Source organism: Haliotis cracherodii, unplaced genomic scaffold (genome assembly GCF_022045235.1).
Source record: "Haliotis cracherodii isolate W230 unplaced genomic scaffold, xgHalCrac1.p SCAF_2, whole genome shotgun sequence".
In the NCBI taxonomy this organism is placed as follows: domain Eukaryota; kingdom Metazoa; phylum Mollusca; class Gastropoda; order Lepetellida; family Haliotidae; genus Haliotis; species Haliotis cracherodii.
In genome coordinates, this window is record NW_027266275.1 from 31390125 (window position 1) to 31406256 (window position 16132).

General features: G+C 39.9%; 1 protein-coding gene across 1 annotated transcript; it reads right to left on the reverse strand.

Moving 5' to 3' along the window:
- Positions 1-574: 574 nt before the first annotated feature.
- On the reverse strand, positions 575-15414 carry LOC139467979 (signal recognition particle subunit SRP68-like). Its single transcript, XM_071249604.1, has 12 exons — positions 15312-15414; positions 13292-13358; positions 12514-12627; positions 11274-11469; positions 10677-10759; positions 10077-10263; positions 8686-8925; positions 7939-8160; positions 7213-7307; positions 6600-6735; positions 5841-5972; positions 575-5578 (listed from the first exon to the last, which is right to left on the reverse strand). The coding sequence occupies exons 1-12, from the start codon at positions 15406-15408 to the stop codon at positions 5342-5344; spliced, it is 1806 nt and encodes a 601-aa protein (XP_071105705.1). The 5' UTR covers positions 15409-15414; the 3' UTR covers positions 575-5341.
- Between the last annotated feature and the right edge of the window lie 718 nt (positions 15415-16132).

Below are 16132 nucleotides of genomic sequence, written 5' to 3' on the forward strand. Positions count from 1 at the left end.
AGGGTAACAATAAGTACCATTTTTTAACGTTTTCAAGTATGACAGGGCTGGGGACCAAACCAATCACCTTCCGCTCACTGGGCAGACAATTTCCACTGGACCACTGAGGCGGTCAATAAATTGTGAAATCATGGTACCTTGTTTTGTCACTCAAGAAACACCTTCCCAACAGATAATGGTACTGAATGCAAGGGTTTACTGTATAGCAGGTGTCCAAAAACTGAATTCATACAATATCACACTGGCAACTGTTTGAAGTTTTAATGTACATTCATTGTCAACAAATGCATCACCTTCCCAGAATAAAATAAAGTAAACAGAATATATAACAGAACTTGTCAAGTTTAACAACATGCATTATTTGTAAACCATCAAAGTTTTCAAAATAAATATTAATTCATTACAGCTGACACTTAATTCTAACCTTCTTTCTTTAATTGAGTAAATAATATATTCTTTAACCAATCAGTAACCTGCTTACTGAGAAAAGACCCCTGCAACGAAATCTCAGCAAATGACATGACAATATGGGAACAAAATGAGGGATACAAACGATTTCTCAAACAAAACAATTTCTCATAAATCAACAAAACGTACCTGTTTGCTTGTTTGGTAATGCTTTCCTAGCTACAGGGAGTAGGCATACGCTGCCAACAATTTCATTCAACTCGTAGGAAGCAGCACGAGGTGGCTACAGAGATCCAAGTAGATGAGGGGAGCCCGAGGGGAGCTTCACACCACAATGTGTCATGTTGAACCCCAGACTGGGCATGGTGTGCTAACACTCTCCCCACTAACCTACCAGCATGTGCTGATCAATAATCACATGATCATTTCCATAACAAATCACCATTACTACTGATTTATATAATGAACATAAATATGCAGTATTTGGAGATAAATAGTTCACATCAGCCACCATCAGGCAATCTGTGCACACGTAATCTTCTCAAGTCAATCAGCAATTTTTAAACTTCGTAACCGAAACAAATGGCGTCTTGTACATGTAAATGCTTGACCCTGAACATTAGGTACAGCAAACTACAGTTATAAAAAACTGAAAGGATCAATTATCTTAGTTCATTATATCCATCGTTTGTTATACATATTTCAACCGTCAGACATCTTTTATTAAGTCATGTGACATCATGTTAATCGATAAATGACGAAAGTGTGCACTGTATATGTACAGAATATATCCAATTCAATCACTGTGTTACTATTGTTAACTGAGGGTGTCATTTGAGCACAAGGTGTCCGTACTTAAGAGTAACTCAATTACCTTGATTTGTTTATTGACGCAGCGCTTGGCCGCAGATGTTTTGATTGGCATATTGGTGACACTTGAGGAACTCAGCTCATGGATTAACAGTTCGTTATACACTTAAACATTGACGATAACAGTGTACACACGGGACCACAAGGTAAGTTCGCTATATCCATTTTTTCGTTATGAGTGAGTGAGTTGGGTTTAATGCCACTTTTAACAGTATTCCAGTTATAATGCCGCGTGTCAGCTTAATGTGGGAGGAAAGCCCAAAGTGATGCAGGTCTCAGAAGTTTATCACTTCGGTGAAACCCACGACCACGGGTATGGTGCTGACAAACCTAGAAACATAATCAGGGCGAACCGGGATCGTTATAAGTGTGTTCGTTATATCCATCAACCTTATATGAAAAAAATATATATGGCAAAAGGCAGGGACCAAAACTTTGTGTGTTATATCCGTCAGTTCGTTATAAGCGTGTTCGTTATTAACGTAGTTTACTGTACATGAGAAAGTTAAGGCTGCACCACCTCCCTTCAGGAGGAAACCTAAACGTGCTGATGTAAAGTCAGGGAAAAGTACTCTGATTTACACAATCTGAAGTCATTCAAAGGAAGCTTTCAGCAATAGGATTATCAAGACATTGGGGACATAAAGGCTACACATATTGCACCAATGTCAACAATAAACCAGAGTGTTGGCCTGAAGATAGTGGCAGAACCTCTTAACCACCCTGTTTCAAGTGTTTCAAGTGCTACTGCTATGTACAACCTAGTACAAGTCTTTCAGCCATGGCACAGAAGAATGACGTATTCAAACACCAAGTTATGTTGTTCACATTATGCACATAAATATTCAAAACTTTCTATCTCATCCGTATTTTTGACAAAAATTCAAGAAAATGTTGCCGATTTGATACGTAGGTGAACTAGACATAAGACTGTATAGGCCATGTATTGTTATGTGGACTTATGATGATCTGGAAGGTGCCTCCTTAGCTAAAACGAGCATGGGTTAATGCCTCTTTGTACAATATTTCAGTTTAATAGTAGACCGATACCATTTGGGTAAAACCCAGGAGCTTGAGGGTGGTTCTGACAGACCAAATCTGGGAACAAGGGGCATAACTCAGCACCTTAGACATCTTGTCTACCCATGACCCCAAACAAACGGTCATGTCAGACCATCAAAAGAACCCACTATCACATTTGTTCCAGTCCAGGCTATACATTGGTTAAAACATAAAAAATATAAAGAAGGCCATTGAATTAACATCATTCTAACAAAATTAAACATCTTGCACTGTTGCTCTTAATGGGAAGTTCAAGATGCATAGAGATAGATCAGCCACACTTGGGGCCTATGCAGACCATCTCACAGGGTATCATGTCCGAAGCTCGGAAACTGTGGCAACGTCAGAAAAGAACACACACCTTAACTGCCCGGCGTGACACAGATGAGAACATATAATTCATGACATACATAGGGTAATCCTGCAAACAGAGCCTTGTTCACCATGGTGCCATGACTACCATGAGTCCATGTCACAGATACAGTCTTAGTGCTAGGACTGCCATGACTACCATGAGTCCATGTCACAGATACAGTCTTAGTGCTAGGACTACCATGAGTCCATGTCACAGATAGTCTTAGTGCCATGACTACCATGAGTCCATGTCACAGATACAGTCTTAGTGCTAGGACTGCCATGAGTCCATGTCACAGATACAGTCTTAGTGCCATGAGTCCATGTCACAGATACAGTCTTAGTGCCATGACTACCATGAGTCCATGTCACAGATACAGTCTTAGTGCCATGACTACCATGAGTCCATGTCACAGATACAGTCTTAGTGCTAGGACTGCCATGAGTCCATGTCACAGATACAGTCTTAGTGCCATGAGTCCATGTCACAGATACAGTCTTAGTGCTAGGACTGCCATGAGTCCATGTCACAGATACAGTCTTAGTGCTAGGACTGCCATGAGTCCATGTCACAGATACAGTCTTAGTGCTAGGACTGCCAGTTTAAACAGAGGACAAGTGAACTTGATGCAACAATTGTCGTAAACCAATAGTTTAACAGGCTGATGAATGTTGTAAGGCCATAATCACTTGTTGGAACATCATGACTCGTTCCCTCATCACATCACAGCACAGCTGCCCACCTTACTGACCTACACTGTCCATCTCCCACCCAGATGCCTGTGTGAAGCTAGTACCTCCTGGACGCCACACACTACGGAGTATGTACACATATTAACATATTCACACTGGCATTCATACAATTGCATAATTCACACAAACAGTACATTAGCAAGATCTCAAACAGATGGACATTGAATCTGAAAAAGATTCATGCTCAAGTTCTTGTATGTGGTGTAAAATGCTTGAGGACTGTTCAGACTTTAGTGTGTTGTGACAGCAATACAAAATCAAGTTGAAACCAGCATATACACAAACATATTTCTGTCAGAAAACATTTGGAATCAGTTCAAAGTGACATGCTGCTCTTAACACTGTTAAACCGTTGCAATGCCACTACGGTCACCGAGTTGGTATTTTGGGTCTTTGAAAGAGGTTCACTGGTCATTCCAAAGAATCACGAATATGGATACATGACTCATAAAATGATACACCATATACAACTCAACACAGGTCAATTATTGATAAGGATCTTCTCAAGTAAACATTAATAAGGATTAGTATACCTAAAATCGAGGTAGTCCGAAAATATGAAACATGTTTCTTAAAATAATGAAAGGACAAAAGTGAGGAATACTGGCTATATAAATGTGTGAAACTTAATCTGGTAGCAGACTAGGAAACTTTCTTATGGACCAGTGATGTTTAGTTAGCATTGCTTCAGGCCACCTGAAAATGTTGAAGGGAGGTAACTTTGAGGTGAATACCATCAATGGAAGAATGAGTTTCCGTACTGCTGTGACTCTCAGTACTTTAAATGAAGTTTCAAACATCCACACTCCACAATGTCAGAGCTCTGTTCTCCAAATCTAACAGACTAACATACATTGATGTACTTGGCCACAGAACTGTCCCAGCTGTCTCTCCTGCAAAAATATACATCTTTTCTTTGTTCACTATCCTTTCTCATCGAGCATGAATCTAATGCCATGAAAATAAAAAACAGATACAGACACTTGTGCACTTCACACTGAAATGAGAGATCTTACACAAATATATATGCCATGATTTAGGGTAAGCTTTCCAATGGATGACTATGTGACACGCTTGCACCTTCATGATTCTCCGAGACAAAATACTGGTACAAGGCAGGGAACAGTTGGAGACTATGGGATGTAAGGAAGCATCACCATGACAGCATCACCATGACAGCATCACCATGACAGCATCACCATGACAACATCAACAACAGACAGGATAGGTTTTACAAGGAAAAGGAGAGATTGGTAATAGGAATTGACTGACATGATTCCATTGTCTTCCAGTTACTGATGAACTGGAGGAGACCCTGGACATATTTCACAACATCAGATCATTCCATTCACAGGTGAATAGATCTTGGTAGTTCAACTTTTCTGCATAGCTTATAACCATGGTTACTTTATATATACAATCAGATTGACCATTCCAAATCAAACATATTGGGTAACAGTACAGTTCAATCATTACTCTCAATGGCAAAGTGACAGAAGTCAATAGTGATGCAGGTCCAACACTTTGGTGAAGCGAGTTAGCATGGAGACACTGACAAACTAATGATCATAAACAGGGAAATCCTCTCATTTAAAATAATATAAGCAGATCCTGGCAACTGCACAATAAACTTCGGCGTCTTCAATCACAGCATTACGCATTACCCAGCAAATGGTTAAGATAGAACCTGTCTGACAATAAGGCTTTTTCAAAGAAATGGAATCTTTTAAAAAAAAAAGTCTTTTTCTTACACTAAGGACTTCATATAGTCCATTTCAACGCATAGCATCACTTTGACAACTGTCACAGACTCTAAAAACACCAGGACTGTTTATCTCATCAGATACACAGACAGTACAAGCACCCCCATTCATCCATCTGCTCATCCATGCATCTACTTCTTGCCCCCGCCCCAAAGCCAGCCCTTGACGAAGCCCGTGATTCCTCCTGCAGCCTTCTTCTGCTCCATCTTCTCTTCCAGGGAGGGGAACTCAACATGATTCAACGCAAGGTCAAAGAATAAAGGTCGACAAGGAATAGGCTTGAAATCTGGTGGGAACGCTGTTATATTCGGCTTCTTGCTGGTCAAAGACTTATCTTCTGCAAATGTGTCCAAACGATCTTTGAGAGGCTGAAAAAACACCATTCAAAATAATTATTGAAAACAATTTCAGCTACACTTTTTAGAGAGAATGTTAATTGTTAACATAGAAACCTTCATTTTAAGAATACAATAAATGCCTAGTCAGAACAGAGGGCCATCAAAGTTATCTGCCCTTTCAAATCTCAGCAAGAGGCCTATTGATTAACCAACACAAATTGAGGGTCACAAAAGTTATCTCCCCTCAATACCATAATATCTCTATCTTTCTTCTTTGCTTGGTGAATCTTACCCTCTTGTCACTAGATGGCAGCACCCCAAGGCTGTCAGCAGCATCATCCGTCTTCAAGATACTGGAGGCGTGGCATGAATACATCAGCCCATTGACGTCTTTCACCAGCTCATTCAGATTGGCTACTTCACCCTGACATACAAAGTAAGGTCAACGTTTAGTTTCATGATTATATTAGGGTGCTCTCAGCAAAGGTCCCACTATATTTAAAGCTACACCAGACAATCCACTGATTGATAGTATGAGCAACAACCAACATCCTGAACCAAACCACCGAGCCTGACCACCAATCCACTTTGTTGCCTCTTACGACCAGCATTGGTTGCTGGGAACCTATTCTAGCTGCTGCTCACATTCGGTCAATGAATATATTCTTAAATAAAACTTATGTTTCATGCTGCATATTTATTTCTTTGAATATACGAACCAGTATACATGGTATAAAACATTTTAAAGACAACAAATTGTATCATTTAGATGGAAAGTAACACTGTCCCTTCGACAATTTTTGATTAAGACCTTTGTTGTTTAACGTCGCATTCAGATATATTCCTGCCATATTTCGCGCTTTTGACCAGACAATCCAGTGATTGATATTGTGAGCAATAACCAATGCTGTCAGGGTACAATGACACGCAAGACACCCAATCTGACCAATCAATCCATTTGGTTGCCTCTTATGACCAGCATAGGTTTGCTGAGTATCAAAACTAACCTGACATCCCCACTAAGGGGAAAAGAAGATTAAATATCACCAACCTTAAACATCCCCTGGGGTTTCAGCTTCTTGTACCCTGACAATGCTTTGTCTGCATTAGTGATTGTCCGTTGATACAAGGCTATGGCTTCAGTCCATTTCTTTGCAGCAGAGTACGACTGAGCAATGTAAAAGGATCTGCAAGGACACAGTGTGATGAGAATACTGCCTTTAATATATCATTCTTAGCATGGTGAGTGAGTTTGGCCAATACATCATCATGAACAATATCTCAATTGAATACATGACACTTTTTTATGGATTACAACTTCTTTTATTCAGTTATATCACAGCACATATCAGCTCAATGAGGTTAAGCACTTTCAGGCAACAAACAAAAGCATTGTAACTGGAACGAGGATTGAATTAAACTCACAAGCAGAGGATCCTCACAGATAAGGGAGACAACTCTGCATGGGATTTTTTAAACCTTAAAATCAATGGGCAATCAATATCCAAAGTGACTAGTTTGTTTCAAATGACACACGTTTAATCCATACCACTAGTCTCAGAATGATATGGATTCAGCACCACACCACAGTGTGCGCACAGCTCTCAGTAACTCAGAAATATGAACTAGTAAGCATTTTGTTAACATCATAACCTTTCACTTACCTAGATGCTTTAAAACTTGTGACTCTGGTTGTGATCTCCTCTAACAATGAGGGACTTTCTTCTAACCCATGAAGATTGGGTATATCATTTAAATTCTGAAAGGTAAACAAACATCCCATTAACAGATGATCATCAGAGTGAGTGAGTGGGTTTAACGCCGCTTTGAACAGTATTCCAGTTATATCAGGGTGTGTCAGCTTAATGTGGGAGGAAAGTCTGAAGTGATGCAGGTCTTAAACATTAACCATTTTTCTGGGGCTATGGTGCTGACAAACCTACAGTTATAATTGGGGCAAACCGAATCATGATCAAAGGTGTCTGGCAAGTCCAAGGGAAGCAACTCTGCATAGAGAAATATGGTGCCCTGGACGACTGGGCCACCCAACCACCCACAGAAGATCAGGACAACATATCAAGAATATAACACCACCCTGAAAAAAGTGAGTCAATGAGTTGCTATTTCTGTAATATCACAGCGTGTCAGCTTAATGTGGGAGGAAAGCCCAAAGTGAAGCAGGCCTCAGAGATTTACCACTTAGGTGAAACCCACGAGCACGGGTATGGTGCTGACAAACCTAGAAACATAATCAGGGCGAACCGGGATTTGAACCCACAATCATAGGTTTCTGGCATGCCCAAGGTATGCAACTTTGCACAGCAAATCACGGCACCTTAGACGACTGCTCCCCCCTTGATTAAGTGTACTCAGTGCTTACGCCACCTAACCTGAATAATGATGTCGTACAGCCTAACGAGGTCCTGGGGCTTGGTGATCTTCCTGCCCTCCTCCACCAGCTTCCCTGGCAAGTAGTTCTTGAGGTTGTCTATCAGCAACAGGTTCCTCTCCACAGTCTTGGTGAGCCGCAGGTACGTCAGGTAGGAGTGCAGGTAGTGCTGATTGGAGATCCTCCCTTCCACAGGCTGGCCGCGGGTCACAGCTTTAAACACCTACACAAACATTACTCTACTGTTAATCTGTCTTTAGATGGTGCAAAAATATATATAGGCATTTCAGGATTTTTTTAACATAAACATGTGGGAAGAGAATATATGGATGTCAACTTCTTTATTATGAGGAACACAACATTGTGAAGACAACCTAGTAACCTACTGTCACTTACTTTCTAACCTGTCTTATCATGGCAATACCGGCCATATACCATCTACGTTGTGAGAATGAAAAGAGTGGGGTAGAATGATAGAAACTCACTAAATTTATCACCAACTGAGAATGGACAATGACGATGTTTACATTTATATATATTGGACATATTTCCCATATCATTTCAGACTGAATTCAATGACCACTGTCATGCATTAAACGATTGAAAATGCAGGACAACATGTATTTGTAAATGATCGTCACCCCAAAAAATAATAGTTCGCAGGAAGGTGCAATGACTTTCCATGAACCCAGCGATGAGGCTAGTTTTATCTCTGGGTTGGGATGCCTGTATACATAGTATACTGTACCTGATCGTCCTGTAGAGCATCTCGCAGGGCCTGCTGGGCATCAATACACTCCTTCAGCAAGGATTCATAAATGGACACTTTAGTCTCATTATTGTCTGCCGACTCCAGTTCCTTGGAGCTCTCCTGCAGGTTGAGGAGGAAGACCCTAACGGACTCCGTTTTCACAGGCACTGTCCGTCCCTGCCACGTTATCTCAGACAAGGTAGCCGCCTGCTTCTCTCGGGTCTGAGACAGAAGGTCCTACACAAAGAAGAGTTTCTCTCATGGGAACATGCGCTTCATATACAAAATAGTACCCAATCTTGTGTCTTCCAAAATCCCAAACTCATGTCCTATTCATCTCTTAGGGAAATATTTTGATATTTGTCTCATGCCACAGTCAGCAAAACTAATATCACTGTTGCTGCAATGATCAAGTCTGAACAAAGCAAACCACACATTGTAGCTAGGTGCGGTGAGGTGAGATGAAGGGGAAAATGGGTTTAACACCACGTCCAAGATTATTGACTTATGTTTTGTGTCTGCTTGTACTAGTCCGGAGTGATGACGATTAATAGTGCTAGCCTACTGAGATACCATGCCACAGTTTAACATGAATAGCTTACTCAGACACAGTATACCAATTCTGAGCCGACCAGTCCTTGTTTTAGCCCTTTAATGTTGAACGCCAGACAGGGTAAGAACAAGTACCATCTTTTAATGTCTTTGGTATGACGCAGCCGGGGATCAAACCCTGGACCCTCCGATCTCCATTGTAACTAGAGCTGTAACCATTCACCAATACCTACGTTATCGTCGATATTAAGGTAAAGATGATACTTGAATGGTCAGTTAGTGACATTGTGATACGCTATAACATAACAAAAACTGATGGAGTTACCGCATGCAATGGCAGGAGTAGCACAGAGCAACGTGTAAGCCCGGCGGAACATGAGGATGTGGTGATGGAGGACGTGCCTGCTACTAATTACATTTAATACAGCCACCCCTTCATTTAAAACTGTTTTGCTCTTGTTTTTTTGCTTAACCAGTTTTTGTTTTAGAGACAATAATAAGTAAATGCATGAATCCAGAGGTTTTAGAGTTAAATTTCAGTGTTTCATCATTTCTTACTTTTTGTTTGTGTATCATGATACCCTTGCTATCGTCAGTCTGTATTGTGATATGTATCGTATCGCAAGATACCAGACGATACTCAGCTCTAATTGTTACTTTATTTCAGTCAGTAGCATGTAGCATGATTCATCCCACACAACACCCACATGGAAATAAGTGAGGCAAAATGAGTTCTAACATTTCATTCAAGATAACTGCACTTAGATAGCAACATGTCTACATTTAAATATAATTGTGAAGTGAATTGTACAGATCAAATTATTTGTTCCACTAACGTCCAGTTTTGATGTAAGTTGGTCCTCTCCAGACTTGAGCCTCATGTTCTGGAGGTCTCGAATGGCGGACTCGTCTCCGATGTTGTAGGCACAGTAGCGTATATTGGGGGAGATCTCCTCCACGCGAGACTGGTACAGCACCTGCAGGTCCTCTGTCAGTGCTCCAGACAGCTTCTCATAGATCGTCCTGAAAGCAGCAGCCATGTACTTATTTATACAACAAGTCGTGATCAGATGTAATCAGTGCGTGAGTGAGTATGGTTTTACGTCGCTTTTGGCGTGTCATGAATCGAACCCAGGTCTTCGGTGTGACGAGTGAATGCTTTAACCACTAGGCTACCCAACCACTCCCATGTGTGAGTGAATGAGTATGGTTTTACGCTGCTTTTAGCAATATTCCAGCTAATCACGACAGGGGACACCAGAAATGGGCTTCACACATTGTAACCATGTCGGGAATCGAACCCAGGTCTTTGGTGCGACAAGCGAACGCTTTAGCCACTAGGCTACCCGACCGACCGCCCCTCCCCCCCATGCAAACAGTGACCTAGTAATACACCTTGATACAAATAATTTAAAAGTTTGCAACAATTCCCTTACTTTGCACTAGTGTACTGTTCCATAGCATTCTCCCAACTTGACGATTCAAAGTAGAGAGAACCTTTGATCCATGCATTGTAGGCCTGAAAATAAACAGAAAAGTTCAAAATGTTGATCAAACATTTCAAGTACAGTATACATTATACCCATATTTGTTTGTTGGTTAACCCTACACAGAACAATATTCCAGCTATGTAATTATGATAATGTTTTATGACGGCGACCTGAAAACAGTTGAGTTTGGACCAGACAAAGCAGAGATAGATGTTTTGTTCTGTTCTGTAAAGGGACGACAACACACAATGAATCAAATCACCAAACCTGACACCCCGATCCATTAACACACCACACATGACCAGCATAGGTTGCTGGGGATCTATTCCAACTGTGTTTCACTAGAGGGGAAATAATGCAAAATAATTTAATAAAACTGACAAAGACAAAGGGATAACTACAGCGCTTTATGAGCATGTGATGATGAATACACAGGATTCTGGTATCCCAAAGGGACGCAACTCTGGCCTTCAAATTGCAGTGTCTTTGTCGAATGGGACACCATGCCCCTCAGTACAACATAAGTGAGCTGATTCCACTGACCTGACACTCCAGCTTCGTCCGTGCATCACACTTGGGGCTGTCACTGAGGGCACTCAGTTCATCTGCATGCTGCACAGACTTCTTGAGACGCGCCATCAAGTGGAACCTTTTCCTTGGCTCCGTGTTGGCCTCAGACTGGAGCTGCATTGCAAATGCCCACGCCCTCTCAGCAGAGAACAGTGGTAACTGAAGGTATCTGGAATAAACAATTACACAAGGACAGTTAAAGGTTAATTACCTAATGGTAAAAAAGGTAGTCCAAAAGAAAATGTATCTGGTCTGTCTTGCAGTCTCAGGCTAGCAGACATACATTAATTCAAACCCTGCAAGTCATGCTAATCGGATGTTATGATTCTCCTACAGTTTGGTACACTGCAATACTGTTTCACAATGTTTGGTTATGAGGCTGTGTGTTCAGAGTTCATTCTGGACTTGAAAAGAAAATCTGATAGGCCATTACAGATAATATAGATGACACACGACATACATTTTTTGTCTGACAGTTTAAACCACAGGTTAAGTTCAAGCCAATTCCTTTGAAACGCTAGGTGAATATATACTTAATTTTCTACAGGGTCAAGTAATTTCACTGAATGAACTTTGTTTTGATCCAGAACAATACACAAATGCAGCTGTCAGACATTTATCGTGCTAATGATAAGATAAGTTAATGACAGATATATAATACACAGAAACACATTTAATTGCATATACATTTCCTTCACATCCACACTTTAGAAAAATAAATGCAGAAATACCAACCACACAAGTCATTTTAAGACACCATTACTCAAGTTAACACAATGAAATCATCCATCCATTCAGTGAGTGAGTTGGGTTTAACACCGCTTTTAACTGCATTACAGTTACATCACGACATGTCAGCTTAATGTGGGAGGAACGCCCGAAGTGATGCAGGTCTCAGATGTTTACCACTTCGGTGAAACCCAAGAGCATGGATATGGTGCTGACAAATCTAGAAACCCACAATCATTGGTTTCTGACGTGTCCAAGAGGCGCAACTCTGCACAGTGAATCGCAGCGCCTTAGACAACTAGGCCACCTGTGCCGCCCCACACCCCCCATCAATTCAGAGGATGTCAAGAAATGGTATATGTATATAACCTGATAACTGACAGACAAGATAATGTGGCATGACAAGAAACTCATGAAACAGTTTAGATAAGCAAAAACAAAACCCCATTCAATTGCTACCTCGGGGGCTCATCATGCTCAATACCTTGGATCTGTAAGCATTTCTATGCTGATTTTCTTGGGTTGAACTTTGTGTTTACTACCCTGTGGAAAGTGTAGAGACTTGCGTATTCTCCTGATTCTCCTTGAGCAGTAACTCCTGCAAAACACATACACGAACATGTCACAGCCTGGTGTTGCTTGATGCCAACCTACATTTATTCCCAATCCAATTCACCATGTGTTTATGCTTTATCATTGTTGTGGCATTTTTGCACCTAAACAAGCATGAATGAGAGAACTTCTAATTTCTTCAAATCAGAATAAAACATTTAAACATAGGTAGGGATGTCTAAAGAGATTGATAATCGTAAATACTGTTGATGGAAAAAATATTAACAATTATCGATATTAACATGATTAAATTATTGTCACTGACAATAACTTACATAAACTATTGAAATGAAATAAAGTTTAGATTTACAGAAACAGATTTGTTAATGTCAATAATGCCAATAGTGGAAGACGGAAAGCAACTGTTTATGTTGTCTCAAATGTCCACAAAGTAACCCATACATAAATGAGTCACTGCTCACATGTGACGTGAAATATATGGACTTCTTTCGGGACTTTCTAGCATATTTGCTTAAAGTTACTTCTCCGATATTTATTGATATTTAGTTAGCAGTTATTGATCTCTATAATCTATATCAATAGCCAGCTCTAATGATCAGAAAAGTCAGGTTCGAATATTGTGCAGAATTATCAAGGGAATTACCAACAATCAGAACACTGACTAAGTTTCTGTAACCAGGTTGTCTCACCTGTATCGCTGATAGTCTCCATGTCTGAGACCATGCTGTTGCTGTGCCTCTTTGATTAACTGGAGAACTGAAGACAGAATGTACACAAATAAACACAATAATACTCTTAAGAAAATAACACATCTACAATGTCTAGCTCTAGGTGAGGTGAAATCAGGTTAAACGTCTCCTCCTAGATTGTTGAACTCATACAGTGGTGTGCATACATGTGTGAGTAGCTGCTTTTACTAGTCCGGAGAAGGCTAGCCAACTGAGATACCCTGCCAGTGAGTTTACCTCTGGTATCCCACAATACTGACCCATAGAGAGCTGGGCCTTGTTTCATCCCCTAAATGCTGAGTGCTATGTAAGGTAACAAGAAGTACCACCTCTTTAGGTCTCTTGGTATGACACAACCAGGGGATCAACCCGACCTTCCACTCTCCAGACAGATATACTATCCACTACACCACAGAGATGGCCATCTACCTCTTGACCAAACTCATTATTTCATGTATAATGCGCACCCCCTTCTCCACAGCTGTGTTTTTTGGAGAAAAAAAGTGTGCACTCTACACAAGAAAATATGGTAACACTGTATCAGATTGTCAGAAAACAAGAAACATCATAATCATATTATAATCACAGGTAATGAAGTTTTTTTATCAGTAAATATTCACATAAAATGCTGTGGGTCTGAAAAAAATTCCATGTGTCCTCCTTTCAGCATGTTCAGAGACAAAATGTATACTTATTGAACATGTTCCAGTGACTGAAAATATATTCTGTCTCTTAGTATAACAAAGAATCAAAGACCCCCACCCCTCTGAACATTTAACACTAACCAGTCTAACATACATCATTTAACATGGCAAAATGTACCTTACAAGGATGATGATATATATCATCTATAAAATATACACTAATTTTCAGAAACTGGAGAGGGTTAATCCATTATTATCATGATTACTGCTATCAGTGAGTCATTATTAATGTGATCCATTATGATTATCTGCTAGTGATGTCATCACTCTTTACCATGTTTACCAACATATGCCATTGTCATGATTATAAACATGTCATCAATCCAAACAGAGCAAGGCTTTGATTGACATACTAAACTATCAAATTTATAGTTTAATCACATAGAGCACATTCCACCAAATAACATGAACAAATATTTGACAGGTGTATGTCTGTTGGTTATATTCAGCTTCAAGATGTATTTTTTTTCAAAGAGCTGATAGCTACACAATACCAATGATATGGACCCATGAAGATCCAAATCAGGACTTTAGCAATCCATTCTAGTCGTAAAGCCAACTAACGGGATTGGGTGGTCAGACTTGCTAACTTGGTTGATGCATGTCATCGCATCCTAATCATCCTAATGCACTGGCGTAGAGTGATGCTCATGATGTCAATTACTGGATTGTCTGATCCAGACTCAATTATTTACAGACTGTTTATAGCTAGAATATTGCTGAGTGCAGCATTAAACAACAAACAAACATACACTAACAAACCAAGGATATGATGGATCAAAGTTTTTCATGGTTTTTTTTCAGTTCAAGAATTAAATAAATATTGCAGATATTGACATTCAAACACAAAAACTGAATAATGCATTGACTGCATGCTCCGATTATTTAGACGTTGCATACCACCTTAGTATTAAGTCAGCACCTTCTACAGAAATGGATGAACTGTAGATATGAACCATATGGGAAAATCGACAAATGAATGTTATGTCTATTGGCTTCAATATCAACATATACACAATATGGTCAACATGGTCAAAGTTTTTATCCGTGGTCAGTTCTTTTCTCTTGTCACAGCATGCAGTCATCAACGCATATAACACAAAATGTGTTGTAAGAACACTATATGAGTTTCGACTTAACAAATCCATCTGTTCAGGTTTGCAAAAATTAGTCACATGTTCGAACATATTGGTTTCTGTCTCTTTAGACTTATGATACGCTTGTTCACTCAGAAAGAAGAAACATTCAAGGTAATTATCTATTGTTCATTTGCATACCTTCTACCGTAAATGACTGAGGTATTGCTTGGGTAGAAGTCGTCTGTTCGCCAGACATTTCATTTTCTTGGCCCACGCTTTCCCCTTCACCCGCCATCTTGGTTTCTGACACGACAAATGATGCCGCGCCCCCTACCGGAAGTATATACTTGGGACATAACTCTCAATGCCCCAAGGCTACAGTGGATGGATGGATGGGGCAATATTTACCTGCCGCTCAGATTTTACACGTATTAAAAAATACTTAAATAAGTCAGTTTGCGAAATAGACAGATTTTTAATGTGTGAAAAGATGTATATCTACAAGATAAAAAGTGTGTCTCATATTTTGGTTTAAAATTTATTATTAGTTATGATATTATTTTTGTTATTTATTTATTTTCATCACAAGAATGCAAGGTCATTTTGAGAATTAAAATGTTTATTTTATGTCTCCTGGTTAAGTAGTTATTTCAAGAAACATATACCTCATTTACGTTTCAGGTTTTTAGTTATTTTAAAGATTAAACAAACGCATCGGTAGTGTCAGAACTTGTATTTGACAACATAAACTGTATTTGTTTGACGTTTGAAGTTAAAGATACACAAGGTATAAAATAGACTTACTATTTATTCCAGTCTGAAATTTTCGAGTATCATTTTCGGCTTTCCTTCAACATTGTGACACTCACTCACTCACTCACTCACTCACTCACCTATGCTCGTCTCAACTAAACGGATCGGGTCGTCAAACTCGGTGACTTGGTTGAGTGCATGTCATGGCATCCCAATAGCGCGGACCGATGCTCACGATGTCAATCACTGGTTTGTCTGGTCTCGAT

Excerpts from the sequence above, each read along its gene's own strand:
- LOC139467979 (XM_071249604.1), bottom strand. The coding sequence starts at position 15,408 with ATGGCGGGTGAAGGGGAAAGCGTGGGCCAAGAAAATGAAATGTCTGGC. Across the intron at positions 11,470-12,513 it reads GAAATGCTTACAGATCCAAG|ATACCTTCAGTTACCACTGT; the intron begins GTATTGAGCATG and ends TGTTTATTCCAG. Across the intron at positions 5,579-5,840 it reads TGCCATCTAGTGACAAGAGG|CCTCTCAAAGATCGTTTGGA; the intron begins GTAAGATTCACC and ends GTGTTTTTTCAG.